Source organism: Anas acuta, chromosome 5, assembly GCF_963932015.1.
Source record: "Anas acuta chromosome 5, bAnaAcu1.1, whole genome shotgun sequence".
NCBI classification, from domain to species: Eukaryota; Metazoa; Chordata; class Aves; order Anseriformes; family Anatidae; genus Anas; species Anas acuta.
Window position 1 is genome coordinate 34,983,815 of NC_088983.1, and position 15,004 is coordinate 34,998,818.

The 15,004-nt window shown below is 52.1% G+C and overlaps 1 protein-coding gene and 1 pseudogene across 1 annotated transcript; both read right to left on the reverse strand.

Annotated features, from left to right (window-relative positions):
• Positions 1-170: 170 nt before the first annotated feature.
• Positions 171-1,105, reverse strand: LOC137857590 (acyl-coenzyme A thioesterase 6 pseudogene; annotated as a pseudogene).
• Positions 1,106-5,146: 4,041 nt separating this feature from the next.
• RIOX1 (ribosomal oxygenase 1) lies at positions 5,147-7,006 on the reverse strand. The gene has a single exon (XM_068684029.1). The coding sequence runs from the start codon at positions 6,973-6,975 to the stop codon at positions 5,191-5,193; it is 1,785 nt and encodes a 594-aa protein (XP_068540130.1). The 5' UTR covers positions 6,976-7,006; the 3' UTR covers positions 5,147-5,190.
• Positions 7,007-15,004: the final 7,998 nt, after the last annotated feature.

The following is a 15,004-nucleotide window of genomic DNA, read 5'->3' on the forward strand; positions in this document are numbered from 1 at the left end:
AGGAACCTGAACATGGTGAATCGTGTTCACCATACAGTGGCTGCTGTGCAGGGAGAGACAGAAGATTCCCCCAAACCCTCCAGGAGGAGGACTGCCTAATTTTTCACATGAAGCCAGCTCTGGGCAACAAGGCAGGGCTGGCACTGAACCTCTCTGCACCACTCACTGCCTCAGCATCTCAGCCTCAGACACCTCCTGGCACACTCGCTGTTGCTTGCTGAGTGTTCCTCCACATTTGTGACCTCAAGCTCTGGGAAAGATGGATTATTCCTCTGTCTGCAATCTTGTCCTGGCACCTGCATGGCCAGGTGAATGGGAACAATGATCAGGCTGGTCACTGGGAGCAGCAGATAGGAGGAAGAGAGGATGGGGGCTTTCATGGGCTCCTCTTTATGCAGGTCATAGAACAGCTTGCACTGACTAAACATGATTCTTTTAGATAAACAACAGGATGGCCACAGCCAGTACTCACCGGGAGGCAAGAAGAGCGTGGCCCGGATCCTCCCCTCTCGCACCGGCACCCTGCGCACCCCGTCCCGCAGGAACAGCCGCTCGTGCTTGGCCTGGGCCAGGAGCTGCCCGGGGGGGTCCCCGTGGCCCTCCAACACCTCCAGCTGCAGGCGGAAGGGGGTCTGCACGTCCTTCTTCACCAGCCGCCAGAAGGGCTTGCGGGGCTGCAGAGCCCAGAGCAGCCCCATGGGCTCCAGGCCGCTGAAGCTGCCTCCCGGCAGCGCGGGGCAGCGGGCCAGGTCCAGCTCCCCGTCGTCCGCCGCCTGGTACCGGCCGTGGGCCTCGAAGAGCTCGCCCGCCTCGTCCCGCAAGGATGCCCGCAGCGTGACCTGCTGCCGCGGGCCCAGGCCCTGCACGGCGATGCCCAGCGGCTCGTCGAAGAGGCTGCGGGCGGCCGGCGAGAAGCGGATGCTGGCGGCCATGGAGGACAGGCTGCGGGCAGGGAGCCCACCGGGGATCCATGGGGGGCTGCAGCGCTGTGGGAGCAATGGCTTGGGGCCATGCCAGCAGTGTTGCCTCTGCCAGCAGCGGGAGCTCACTTGGCGCACAGAGAAGGCAGCGACCTGTCCCATGGCCATGGATCTTTTCACAGTGTCTACATGTGGGCTGGAGCTCCTTGTATAAATGCTGCTTCCCACCCACAGGGAGGAGAATGCTGGGCAGGGACTGCATGGGCCCACGATGGGCTGGGAAATATCCAGGCTGCTTCAAGCTGTGGCTGCAGCCCTGTTGTCAACTCTGGCAGGGTGGTCTCAGTGCAGTCAGTTCCTTGGCACTGCAGGAGCATTTCCAAGGGACATCACCTCTGCCCAGGCACTTGTTGGTTAGCAGTGTGCATATGTGCAGTGTTGGTAGTCGTCATAACCAGGGCTGTTTGTTATTGATCCTTGCAAGACCGGACCAAGAAGGAGGCTCAGCTGCAGCCCTTCTCTCTATACCGAAGTTCTTCTCACAGGTTCTCACTTGCATCTCCCAAATTTGGCCAAGCAGTAGGTTCCCAACATGAAAGGTTACTGCTCTTCTGCATGCAGACCTGCACGCAATTGGCACCACAGACTGGGAGCATTTTGTCAGCTTGCTCTGCCACTCCAATGAGCTGCTGCCCCAGCAACATGATCCTGCACCCAACACGGCATCATCATGTGCAGCCAGCTGCAGGCATGGGGACAGTCTTGAACCTTTCACCAGATGATAACATCTGGTGTGCCACTGCCGCAAGGTTCCATCCTTCCCTTCATCCCTCCCACACTCCCACCTACTCTTCTCCCTCCCTTTCCTCCCTTCCAGCACCTTATTAGCACAAGGGCGGGCCCATGGGTGTTGGCTGGACATGTTGGGAGCACTGATTACAAAATATACTAGGTAGGGAAGGGTGTTTCATTTGCTACTACTTCTCTTCTATCAGTTCTGATCTCTTTTATACAAGAGAGATTTTTCAATCCAAACACAAAGCTGCAGACGTACTTAAATCCTTTGGGAGGAGACTGAAGAAAGCAGAACAGCTTGGATGGCCAGAGCGTATTCAGGCCAGAAGTGGAAGTTACCAGTCAGAGCATGTCCTTCCTGAGGGTAGGTGAACGCAAGGCACAGAAGCTTTTCCAGAGGGAAAATCTCATTCCCAGCAGCCTGAGAGCTCTTAAGCTGGGACACCAGTATACTTATAACATACCACATTGTGTACTTTTTGCAGTTTAGTTAGAGATGGTTCCATGTGAGATGAAGCATTCACTGTAAATGTGGTGAAATCTCTGTACCAAAAGGTGGGCATGGCAGATGTTGATTTAATCTATGGGCTGAAGATGGTATCTACGTGGGGAGACCACAGTTATGTGGAAAGTACAGACATTTATCTGGAGTTCGCTGACCACCAGGGAGATAACAGCATATTGCATATGATGTGTTCAATTAAGATCAGTTCAAATGCTATTCCTTTTTTCAATGCCTGATTGAAAAAGATCAGGGAAATTACAGGAAATATGAATGCAATTCTGCTGACAGCTGTGGGTATGTGAAGCCATGTTATTTGGGCTATACTGATGCAGGTGTGAAAGAAAAACATTAATTCAATAATTGGAAAAGCACCTGTCAAGTCAGGTCCTTCAGACCTGGGTGTGCTTGCTGTTGGGGTAGAATAAAATCTAGACCTCTTGCAAGCATCTTCCTGGCCACCTGAATGAGCTTTGTGAGCCTCATTCCACATCTCAGGAGGCGAGGAGGTTCAAAATGGACTCTTTGTCACTGGGTTCAATGGTGAAAAGAAAGGTGCAATAAAGGGGAGGAGATCATGCCTAGCATTTTCTTTCTTTGAGATTGTAGACATTTTTTTGTTTGTTTGATTGATTAACAAAAAACTTGCTTTTGCAGAAATAGCCTGACTACTCAGCTCTGCCCAGGCCTGGTGTCCCACTGCTAAACAGGCGGTACCTGCCAACCCTGTCAGGCCAAATGCCACAGGGGTAGTTACCAAATAGCAAGTGCAAACACATGGCACAAGGTTCTTGATAACAATCTGCCTTCAGGCTTGCTGGTTGTTATCCTTGGGGAATAGACTCAGAGGAAGGCACAGCTGCAGTCCCCCTCCCTTGGATGTTGGTGGTATTGTACTGGTGCACCTGTGAGCAGAGGTTGACCAGAGAAATTTCAAATAAGCTAATGAAATCAGGTCCTATGCAGCTATTTTCCAGCTGATGTGGAAAGATTCAAATGCAAGAGTGCACCAGCCACCCTATGCTGGGGCTCAGGAAGCTTGCAAAGGAAATTTATGGAGCAGCTCAGGGAAATGTTAAATGGCAGGGCAACTTCACTGTTGCAAGGGAGAGATCAGTTTGTCACTAGGTCTTAAGTCTTCATTAACATTTAGGCATCTCATTATTTTTCTCAGTGGAAGTCAGTGTTGTGATCCTGATCAGAAAATCATTGTACATCGAGTCAATGATCCACAGAAGAGTTAACCTGAGCACAACCAGGCCTGTGCCACATTGTGCATAGAGCATGGCCTCCAGGCCTGTGCTGTGCTGCTGAAATCCTGTGGCCTCAGGATTAGCTCAGGAAACTTTTCATACCTGAGGAGCCTGTGTGCAGCTCCCAGTCGGTACTGGCAATCATGCCACCCACATGGCCTTGCCTTTATGGTAGGATCACAGGATATCCTGAGTGGGAAAAGATCCACAAGGATCATCGAGTCCGACTCCTTAGTCCACATGGGACCATCCAGAAATCAGGCCACATGTCTGAGAGCATTGTCCAAGCACTTATTGAACTCCAACAAGCTCAGTGCCATGACCACTGCCCTGGGGAGCCTGTTCCAGTGCCCAGCACCCTCTGGGTGAAGAACTTTTTCCAAATATCCAGCCTGACCCTCCCCTGTCACAGACTCATGCCATTTGCTCAGCTCCTCTCACTGGTCCCCAGGGAGCAGAGCTCAGCACCTGCCCCTCCTCTCCCCTCATGAGGGAGCTGCAGGCCGCCATGAGGCCTCCCCTAAGCCTCTTCTCTGGGCTGAACAAATCAAGTGACTTCAGCAGCTCCTCATACATCTTGCCCTATGGATCCATCACCATCTTTGTAGCCCTCCTTTGGACACTCTAATAGTTTTATGTCCTTCTTATTGGGGCACCCAAAACTGCATGCAGGACTCAAGGTGAGGCCACACCAGTGCAGAGTGGGACAATCCCTTCCCTTGACCAGCTAGCCATGCTGGATACAGTTGGACCTTTTGTCTGACAGGGCACACTGGTGACCCATATTCAACTTGGCATTGACCAGAAACCCCAGATCCCTTTCCGTAGGGCTACTCTCCAGCCTTTCATCCCCCAGACCGTACATATAGCCAGGTACAAAATCTGGCACTAGCTCTTGTTAAATTTAACATCATTGGTGATTGCTCGGCTCTCTAAGTTGCCAAGATCTCTCTGCAAGGCCTCTCTGTCCTCAAGGGAGTCAACAGCTCCTCCTAATATAGTATCGACAATGCAGCAAGTGTCTTGTTAGATACTAACAGTGCAGCAAGTTCTCATGCACGTTTCTGTTTGACTGTAGACAAGATACTCAGAGCTGTATCCTTTTAAGAAAACTCTGTAATAGCTTGAATAACCAGCAGGGGAGTATCTCTGCTGTGCGCTATCTGCATGGCATGGTGCTTGTGTGTTAGAGTCCACTTTGATGCTCCACATCGAAAGGGAACTAAGATTGTGCTATTCTCTTCTCATAACATTAGCTCTAACAGCATTTTTAATGTTACCTCACAGAGTCTAAGTGCCTTGCTTACCAGGATCATAAATACCCATCACCAAGTATGTCTGTACGTAATAAGAGTACGTCCCACAGTAGTGCAGGCTGCTTTACAATACTTGGTAAACATAGAAGATTTACAGATTGTAAAAAGTTCACTAGCTTCCTGAAGTTAGCTAGGATGCATATGGCTGGCAAAAGGGGAAATGAAAAAACAAAACAAATAAACAAAGAAAAACCTCTCCAGTCACTCAGCCATGCAGAGTTGCTTCTAGAGAGGATCCTTGTTTTAATAAGAACATTTGATTTTTCTGTCCAGGTCAAAGTCATTCTTCACTCAGATCAGATACTGTGATCAGACTGCTCATTCACACCTAAGCAGGTATAAAGTGAAAACAAGAGAGAATACTTTCTAAACAAATGTATGTTTATTTTGTACAAAAACAAGAGTTACACTTGCACCAGTGGTTTCTTAGTAGTCAGAATGCCCTTCTCAAACAGGAGTGTGGCTAAAGAAATCTTGTCATCCAACGTTCCACATGGGAGGGTATCCACAGTGACATGGTTTGGATAGGAAGACAGAAGAAATTCAATACTGTCTGTATACTCAGGATCTATCTCAAGGTACTTGGGTTCTTCCTTATGATACACTCTTGAATTTTCTGTTGTGTAGTACAGCATCACACCTGCTTCTTCATTGCACAACCTAATGATGCCATGACGGAGGAGACGAACTTCTGTGTCTTTTGTTATTAGTATGTCAACATTGCGGGGACTTCCATCTTGCCACTGGGCTGGAAAGCCATACACGCTTAGCTGTTTTTCACTTTGGGTAAGCACCGGGGGGAGACAGTCATGAAGAAACGACTTGGCTCTCTGATCTACAGCAGCATCAATGGGTGCATAGTCAACAAGTTTCTTCATCAGTCTCTGCAGCTTCTCCACAAAAGCCGTTCGGCGAGCGTCAGCTGCATCGGAGTTGGCGACCCCCATGTACCCCAGGTAGCCTATGGGAAGCCCTTGCCGGTACTCAACATCCTCCTCCAGGGCCATCTGCAGGGCCGCCGGGAGGAGCTTCTCCAGGAGGTCGCCCCAGGAATTCCTCTGGTAGGAGGACACCGTGATGTGGAGCGAGTGCGCGTCAGGCAGACAATCGCCCTGGTGGATAAAGCCCCGGGGAAAGTAGAGCAGGTCCCCAGCCTCCAGCACCACCTCCAGCACAGGCTTGCCCAGCTCAGCCTGCGTCAGGTTTGCGCTGGAGAACTGGGGCAGCACCTCGGTGTCTGTCCGGGGGCTGTAAACGCGCCAGTGCTTCTTCCCCTCCAGCTGCAGCACGAAGGCCTCGATGTCATCGTAGTGGGGGGCGAAGCCCTGCGTGCCTGGTGGCGTCAGGTAGGTGTTGGCCCCCGCCATGCTCCCGAAATACTCCTGCAGGATGGAGAGCAAGTGCCAGACCGTGGCGGAGAAGGCCTGGGGGTTGAGGAGCCGCAGGGAGCACCCGTTCTGGTAGAAGTCCCAGACGACGGCGGGCAGGGCCCGGCCCACGGGGTTGTGCGTCTCCCGCACCCCCTCGGCGTAGCTGGTCACGTCCAGGTGGGTCCCGAACTGCACCTCGCCGCTGCGCAGGATGGCGTCGAAGTCTGCCGTGGAGAACAGCCCCGCGTAGTACCCGGGGTCCCCCCGCCGCACCAGCAGCGGCGCCCGCTCCCAGTGCCGCCCCGCGAACTCCCCCGGCTCCACCGGCGCCACCAGCCAGCGGAACAGCTCCGCCGCCCGCCGCCGGCTGTCCTCCAGCAGCCCCAGCCGCCGCAGCAGCCCCGGCACGCCGCCGCCAACCGAGCTCGCCGCGGGGCCTCCCGCCGGCTTCGCCTCGGTGCTCCCGACCGGAGCCCGCACCCTCGGGGCGCCCGGGCTCGGCGCGGGGCCCCCCGGCGGCTTCTTCTCAGCGCTCCCGGGCGCTGCCTCGGCCCGCTCCACGCGGCCGGGCACGGCGGTGGCGGCGCTCGGCGGCGGTGGCGGCGCCGCCAACTCGTGGCCGCCTCCTCCTCTCGCCGCGCCGCGCCTCGGCCGCGCCTTGGCCCGCCTGCCTCCCGCGGGCAGCGGCGTCCCGCGGCGGCGCCGCTCCAGCCGCTCGGCCCCCGCCGCCCGGCGGTACACCGAGAGCGCCGACAGCCGGCCCAGCCGCCGCCGCTGCTGCTGCTGCTGCTGCAGCTCCTCCGCGCCGCCCGCCGCCATCTCGGCCCGCCCCGCTGGGCCGCTTCCGCCGGGGTGGGCGCGGTGGCGCCGCCCGGCGCCGGTCCCCCCGTGGGGCCTCAGCCAGCCCGGTGCTGCCGAGGGCCCGGCAGGCTGCAGGGGCGTCTCGTTGTTGACAGGGTGTAGCCTCGTGGTGCCGGGTACATGGTGCTCGGAGCTGACCTCTCCGAGGCTGCTGCTTCAGGCACTAGGCTGTGTTGGTGATTTCCTGATCAAGAACGAGCTTCAACAGGAGAAATTCACTGAGCAATGCTCGTGTGAGAAAAATCTCTGGTGGACTGACATCATTTGTGGGAATGGATTTTGCATGGGCATTTTACCTCCTGTTAGTCCAGAGCATGTAACTGGAGCAATTACCCGAGTGTGCTCAGGAAGCTTACGGTTCACAAAGGTGTTATTAACCTCTCACAGATCTGAATATCAGCTTCACACAGCTATGTATTTAACATAAAGTAAGCAGCTAACATTCAAAGGCACATGCAGATCTGTTGTGTGGGCCACTTAGTGTAACGGGCCTAGGATAGGGAGCTGGAAAGCCAGTCTTGGCCTCTTCCACCTTTAGCATTGCCAGGATTTCAGCCCCGACATACATTTACGTGGTACCAGGAGGCAGGAGCAGAAATCCCCAGCCCGGCCCAGTAAGGGTGCTCTCAGCTGCTCAGTGTTAACTGGAAACAGACACCTTACAGGTTTAAGATATTCTGGATTGTCTTAAGATATCTTTGGATTGCAAGCCTCATTTTAGAGGTGCGTGGATAACATTATTGCCTCCGGTTTAATTTCTTGAGCGTTTTCGGCCTTGCCAGCAGGTGGCAGAGGCAGCCCGGCGCTCCCGCACTGCCGGCTCCTCCGCAGGGTGTTTGGGGAAGGCTGGAAGAGATGCCGGAATGGGCATGGGGAGGTTTCTTGGCAGGATTTCTGCTCTGGATGGGGTTTAAAATGAGAGGAAAGTGAAAGCAGGCTGTGTGTTCGTGTGTATCCTGGGAGAGAAGGAAGGGTGAGCTCTGCATTTCAAACCGTTCTTTGTTTCCCAAGGTTAAGCCCTGCTTACCAGAATAATCTTATCAGCTGAAACCGTTTCAGCAGAACTGGGCCCTAAACAAAACCAAGAGGCAGACGCTTTGAAATAGGGTAGAAATTCGACTATTGTATGCTTGAATTGCATGTAAGCATGGCTAAGTAGGCTTTGGGGGGAAAAAAGACCTTTGAAAACTCTGGGCTTCTGAGGTGTTATTCGTGTTACTGTTTAATTTACTCGAGTGCAACCGATTCTTAGACGCTGAGAGCTTGGTACAGAGCCTGACCCGAGTTGCTCCGGAATATCTCTAATGAGTTCAGCAGTGCTGTCCTGGGTGTTTACCAGTACAGTGGGTTCAAAGTCCCACTCTGGGGCTCTGATCTTGGTACGAATGCCACTTTCTACTGCTGAAAGATAGATGACTGACACTGGATTTCTTGATGTATACCAAAGTCCCAAAGTGAAGGACATGGTGGAAAATAATGGTGGTGAAATCTCTACAACAACAAAATGTTTCTTTTGACAGTTGAGCCTTTCCAATGGTAAAGGCTTTCATGAATAAAGAACGTTGCTACTTTTCTGTGCCACACAAGAAAGGATTTTGACCTACGGCGCAAAGAGAGAGCTTTCATATCACTTACAGAGTACTCAGATGGTTTTCTAGGAATAGCCAAGAGGTTTACATGCTGTCTTCATTCACTGTCCGATATTTCAAGGGAATTTGTTGAAAAGAAAGTAGAGCGTCACATAAAACTCTTTAAATAAACAAAAGGAAAGTAGCACAGATCTCTGAATGATTAGGTGGTCCCCAGCTGCTGCTCACACAGACATAGTAGCAACTGGAGGCTCAATTAAATTTCTTAATTAGAATTTAGCACAAAGTTACTCAGATTTTATGAGCATATAAGCTGCATTGCCAAGAGCCACACACATTTTATTTAAGAGGATATAAAAAATGTGGTGAGTACAACTTATAAAAGAGCCACAAGTGACTTCAGAAGAAATAAGTAAATGGCACCTCAAAGAGGTGCAGGGCTTATTTGATATTTTAACCTTTTTCCACTCATGGTTCAAGGAATTGAAATCTTGGGTTTAAAGAACAGCTTGTATAAGGCGTGATCCTGCAAAGCTATGAGCAATATTCGCTAAGGAGCGGAAAGGGCAAAATTATTTGCACAATTGGGCCTAATCCACATTTTTTACTTCTCTGTATATTGGATGCTCAATTGTTCACCATTGTGCAAGCTGCCCAGCACATTCTCTTAGTTCCTGAAAAACCACTAATGTAAATCGGTCACTTTTAGAAAGTTAAACTAGGTTTAATCCTTTTTCTCATGATTACTTTGCTGGCAGCCTTCCTTTCGCACTGTCAGTTTTGTTCTCGTGCCAAAAGCAATACCCGGTAAGGAAAAGGAACATTTCAAGCCTTTACTAACAGGTTTCCTCAGCTTAGAGCCCTGAGAGTCTTTCTCATACAGCCCAGTGACATCCAGGATGTCATCACTGGAAGGACACTGGGCAGGATTGTGAAGCCTGCTCCTCTTTGTGAAAGCTATAAAGTTCACTGCCAGATAACAAGACTAAAAGCTAATTCAGGAACTGTTTCTCAAGAGCTATCCTCTGGCCCCCTCATCAGAGTGAATGCACTCACTCACTGAAGCATCTCTTGGCAGAGTTTTTGGCCTGTCTCCAGCTGTTTCTCTCTTCTCAGTGATTTTCTTATTCAGTGACTGGTTGTAGTCTTTAATCCTGGTTATCTGGCACACAGAGCCCCACTGAGAAAATAAGCCGTTCCTGCCATGCAAAAGTCCAATTAAAACAAATTCATAAAAATAATAATTACAAGGTCCAGGCTCCCCTGTGAAATTATCTTTTTGGAGGAATTGGAAGCACAGACGTTTCCTCTTGTCCTACATGACACTAAAATACAAGCTCTGTAACTTGGAGCTGAAATTACATAAAATATTTGGGTAGGACCCTTGACTGAGCTGTCACCTCATGCCCACTGTAATCGCAGGGTTTACTTTGTAGGCATTTCAAAAGTAATTTTATGAGGGCTTTTTGTGTTCTTAATATATGTCATCTAGCATTTGGTAGCATTGAGCAGATACCATCTGCAGTGACTCCGTAGGCAGTGACTAACCACAAAGCTGCAGACACCACGGCTCCAGCCTTCTTGCTTTTCAGCAGAAGGAGAGAGGTAAATGACCATGAAAATCCACATCATAAAACGAAAGCAAAAAGAATCTGAGTGAAGTACGTGCCCTGTGAGATTGCTCACATACTGACAATTAAGACAGAAGGTACAGTCAGGCTGTTGCGCATGCATTGTGTACCTGGTGGTAGAGAATATGCTTTTGATATGCAGAGATGGCTCTTGACAGGCTGTTTGGGTGAGGCTTTTCCAGGGCAGAAGGATTGTAAAGGATTCTTTCTATTCATATCCTTTCTGTATTAATTATGGCAACTGCACAGCTTTGCTCATTAACTACATGCATGCCATCTATTTCAAAATGAACACGTAGCAGTTCTGACATATAGCTGTGACATTCAGCATTTGGTTCTTCGGTGCGTTTCTCCTTTTCAGAAGTGTTGCAAAAGACTTTCTCCTTTCCTGGTAAGTGGGCAAAAAATCTGTCTACACTGTGTTTTTTTCTGAAGTACTCTGAAATCGCTTGCTCACCTCTGACGCAGCATATCAGATGGAAATATCTGTTCAAACAGGATGTCTTGGTTTAGCAACCATATTGTTCAGGTTTGCTCAGAGCATGACAGCAGAAAGCCTATGTAGTACTTATGTGTTTGTTTCCTGTAGTATATTTGTGTAGCTACTAGAGGCTACTAGAGGCACATTTTTGAAACATTTTTTTAACATTTTCAGAGCTCATCCACACACACAAGCTCTCACATTCTACCTCAATTGTCAAAAAGATGGAATTCCTCTGGGGTGAGCACAGTCATAGCAGCATAAAAATGCTTATGTTGTAGTATTTATACTGGTATGGCTTGTTCCTAGAAGGGATAGTATTACAGTGTGATTAGAGAAGGGAGATTTAATCACCAACATTGTTTTAGATAGCCAATAGGAAAGAATGATGTTAAGCCTCCGGGTACCTGCACTGAGGACTTGGAGTTTGTATTAGCATGAGTGCGCGTGTAATGTACTCTCAGGTCCTTAGGGGATGGCATACTATCCTACTGTCCTGGTGAGACCAGAAAGGATCTCTTGTCTAAGACAGCACCAGTGACAGGTGCACGTGGGCAACACATACATGTAAACAGCCAGGTCTGTTAATCCAGCGTATTACTCTTGGAGCTCTCTTCTCTTAAAAGGTGGAAAAGGGGCAAGGGCTGGATATCTTGGGTGTGCTATGAAGTCTGTCCCAGTGCTCCATCAGGATTAAAGAACCTTGAAGCTTTGCTTCCAATATCAGGCCTTGGAGAATTCATTTGCCTCCTCTCATGGAAATTCTCCGCAGGAAGACTGACTACACGGAACGCGCCCCGCGGATGAGCGTGGCGAATGGGCAGTTTGCTGTGTTGCATGCTCAGTTTGTTCAGTTAGGTGACCTCTAGGGTCACGGTCCTTTTCCTTTCCCACCACAACCCCCTTTCGCTTTGGTTCCCAACGACTACATGGGGAGTTACGGAGATACAAATAGCCCAGCAGAAAAGTGGTAATAGCAACAAATGGATTTAAATATCCAGCAAATATTTGTGAAAGCTATATATAGCTGAAGCATGTATTAGAATTTCATTTACAATAGCGTGTCCTTACCCACCCTCAAATCCTCACTTGGAAGCAGAGCATCTTTATAATACAAAGATTGTTGCTTGGAAATTAAGGCTTAAGGCACCATGTTTTGTCAAAAATTTACTCAAAAATACGGAGATTATGAATAAGATGAAGAGTGAAACCAAAGATATTGGGCATGCAACATACTAAGATCTATGCGAGGTCAGAAAGGACTCTGGGTTTCATAACAACAGAAGAAAACTCAGGACTGGTAGAAATATCTGTCTAGTCATTTTGCAACACTGGCTCCAACATAACTGTGTTGTGCTGGTAGCTGAGAGCAGCGCTCTGAGAAGCAGCTGTGGGAAGGAGGGCAGCTATCTGCTTTGGGTTTGCTTTCCAAGCAGAGTGACACATAGAGACGTAAAAAAAATAAAGAAAAAAAAAAAGTAAGTAAAGTAAATTCTTGTGTTTTTTTTTTTTTTTTCTTAATTTAATCCTTGAACATGCAGGGATCTGGGGGGACGGAGCATCGTTCTGATACTCGGGGTTTGTGCCAGCCTCCTGCTTCTGCCCCAGCACCTCCACGTGAACTGGGTAGATGACCTTGCGGGCGATGCTGTGACACGACCACGGCTTCCAGTTCCCGTATGTCCTGGATGCGCGCTGGGTGACACTCGGCCTTTGTTGTTCTGTCCCTTTGCTTGGTTTAGAGACAAAGAGGTGTGAGGTGCACGCAGGGAGAAGGTAACGAGGATAAAGACACAGCGAAACCTTACGTAATTTTTTGCATTTCAACTTCCTGATTTGATTTATTTATTTTATTTCTCAGCCCCCAGCAGGGCTCTGGCCTGCATTCCGCCTGAAATCGCTGCTCGGCAGCCCGCTGAGCGCCGCGGGGCACAGGGCTGGCGGCGGGCGAGGCGCTGCAGCACCTGGCGCTGCCCCCGCCCGGCCTGCTCCTACCCCGGGGCCTCGGGGCCGGCGAGCGGAGCGCCTTCAGCTCCGGGCACGGGGGTGAGCGTGTGACCGAGCGGCCGCAGCTGCGGGCGGATCCCCGGGGGCCAGAGGCGTCGCCCCGGGCCCCCGCTGGGGTAACGGAGCGGCACCGGGCCCTGCGGCGGGCGACCGTGGGGGCGACCACCGGGCCCGGGCGGGCTCGGCGGGCGGCCCCCGGGCCCGGGGCGCGGTTTCTGGCCGGACCCCACGGGCCGGACCCCGCCGCTCCCGGCCCCCTCGCAGCGCGGCCGCCCCCGCCCCACCGCAGCCTGAGCCCGAGCGGAGGGGAGGGGGGGGCGGGCCCATCGCCTCAGCTGGCAGCTCCCGCAGCCAATCGCAGCGCTCCCCTCCGGCCCCTTCCCCCAATCAGGAGCGGCCGCTGGAGAGTGGGGGCGCCAAAGCCTCGGAGTGAATAAAACACCGGGGGCCCGTGGGCGGGGGGGGAGGCGGGCTCTGCGCTTGGACGAGCAGCCGGGCGCACCAATCGGCGGGCAGAGCGGCGGGGAGGGCGGCCAATGGGGGCGCGGGGATGGGCGGGGGCGGGTGCAGCAGCAGCAGCAGCGGCGGGGCCGGGGGGGGGGCGGCGGCGGCGGCGCTGCTCGGTGGCGGAGGGCGGCGGCTGAAGAGGCGGCGGCGGCGGCGGGCGAGCAGGTGAGCGCCGCCGGGCCGGGCCGGGCCGGGCCGGGCCGGGCCCAACCGAGCCGAGCCGAGCCGCGTTGGGCCGGGCAGGGCAGAGCCGGCGGGGGGCGATGCCTCAGGTGGGGGGGAACCGAGGGAGAAGCGGGGGGCGCCGCCCGGTCCCCGCCCCGCTGCAGGGGGCGGCGGGGAGCGCCCGGGTGGGGCCCCGCGGGGCGGCACAGGTGGGGCCGGGGCGCTGCCGAGCCCCCGCTGCGCTTCCGGGGCTGCCCCGGGACCCCCCCCCCCGGGGGCTGCGGGGTCCCCGCTGGGCGCTGCGGCTCCCCCGGGGCCGGGGTTTCATTTACGGAACGTGCCGGGAGCGCCGCGGAACGGGGCCCGGGGGGTCGGGGGGCTCCGGGGGGGGCTGTGCCGGGAGCCTGCCCTGCCCCGGTTGTGCCCCGTGCGCCTGGGCTCAGCCGTCAGGGCTGGGAGATGCTCCCGGCCCCGAACAATGTCCGATTGTCGCCCCGGCTCGGGTTTTCTGGTGGTTTTCCCTCATTTTTTCGGTCTTCCTGCCTCGCCGGCAAGGCTGCTGAATGAGAGGGTAAAATGGAAGGCGCAGTCATGCTGCTTGGCCATAATACTACTCCGGCCGCGGCTCGTAGGGAAAAGGGTAAATATTTAAATGGGTTCCTGACTCATCGCTGCTGTTTGACTTATTGATCCGTGGTTACTGCTGAAATGGGCTCTATGCTTATGCAGAAGTTAATTGTTGCCATAGAGAAACGGTATTGTTTTTCGGCTCATTAGTGTGGGTTTTCCATTTCTTCATCTCTTGGCAATCCTCGCTGGACGTGCTGCTTTTTCTTCCCCCTAGCGAAAATCTCACGGAGGAAATAAAAGATGATGCGAGTAAAGTCCAAAAAAATGAGTCCGTGTTCATCCTTGTTGGTGATTCTCTAATTGTTTTCATAGCTGGAGTTATCCTACAGCAAGCTCTGTTTCATCTGCAATTCCATAAAGCCCTGGTTTTAAGCCTCAGCAAAACTTTGATTTGTGGAGCTCTAAGCAGAACACCTCAAAGAAGTTTTTTTCCCTAAAGCTTAAATAAGAGATGCAATTCAAATCAAACATCTATTATGCTTATTAGCTGTCTTTTTTTTTTCTTTTTCCCAGCCTGGGAATCACTTCCCTGCATTTATTACTTCTCTTAAACGTGTGGAAGCTGAAGGTGCGTGTAAACTAGACAGTAGACAAGTTTATCTTCTTACTCCGGTGTTGTTAAACCTTCTGGTATTGTACTAGTACCTGGCAGCGTTATGCATTTAGGAAGAAGAAAAACAACCCAACGAGCCACATTGGGCTCTCAAAACTCCCAAGACTTGCCAGCGCTGTATTTTGTAGCACGATACAGCTGCCTGGTGCTGGAATGATCTTTACGCACTTCTTCCCTACCAGAATGAGAGTGGCAGGTTTAAAAACTTGCTGAAATAAAAGTCAGTCCAAAAGTGCTTGCCTCCCCAGTAACGGGCTAGGAGGAATACAAATGTGAGGTTTTAGTTGCATGTTCTTAACAGCCTGTTACAGCACTGTACAGGATTCTTCAATTCTGCCTGTAGCTGCTTTTATTCCACCACTAA

Coding starts and splice junctions, on each gene's coding strand:
- RIOX1 (XM_068684029.1), bottom strand. CDS start 6,975: ATGGCGGCGGGCGGCGCGGAGGAGCTGCAGCAGCAGCAGCAGCAGCGG.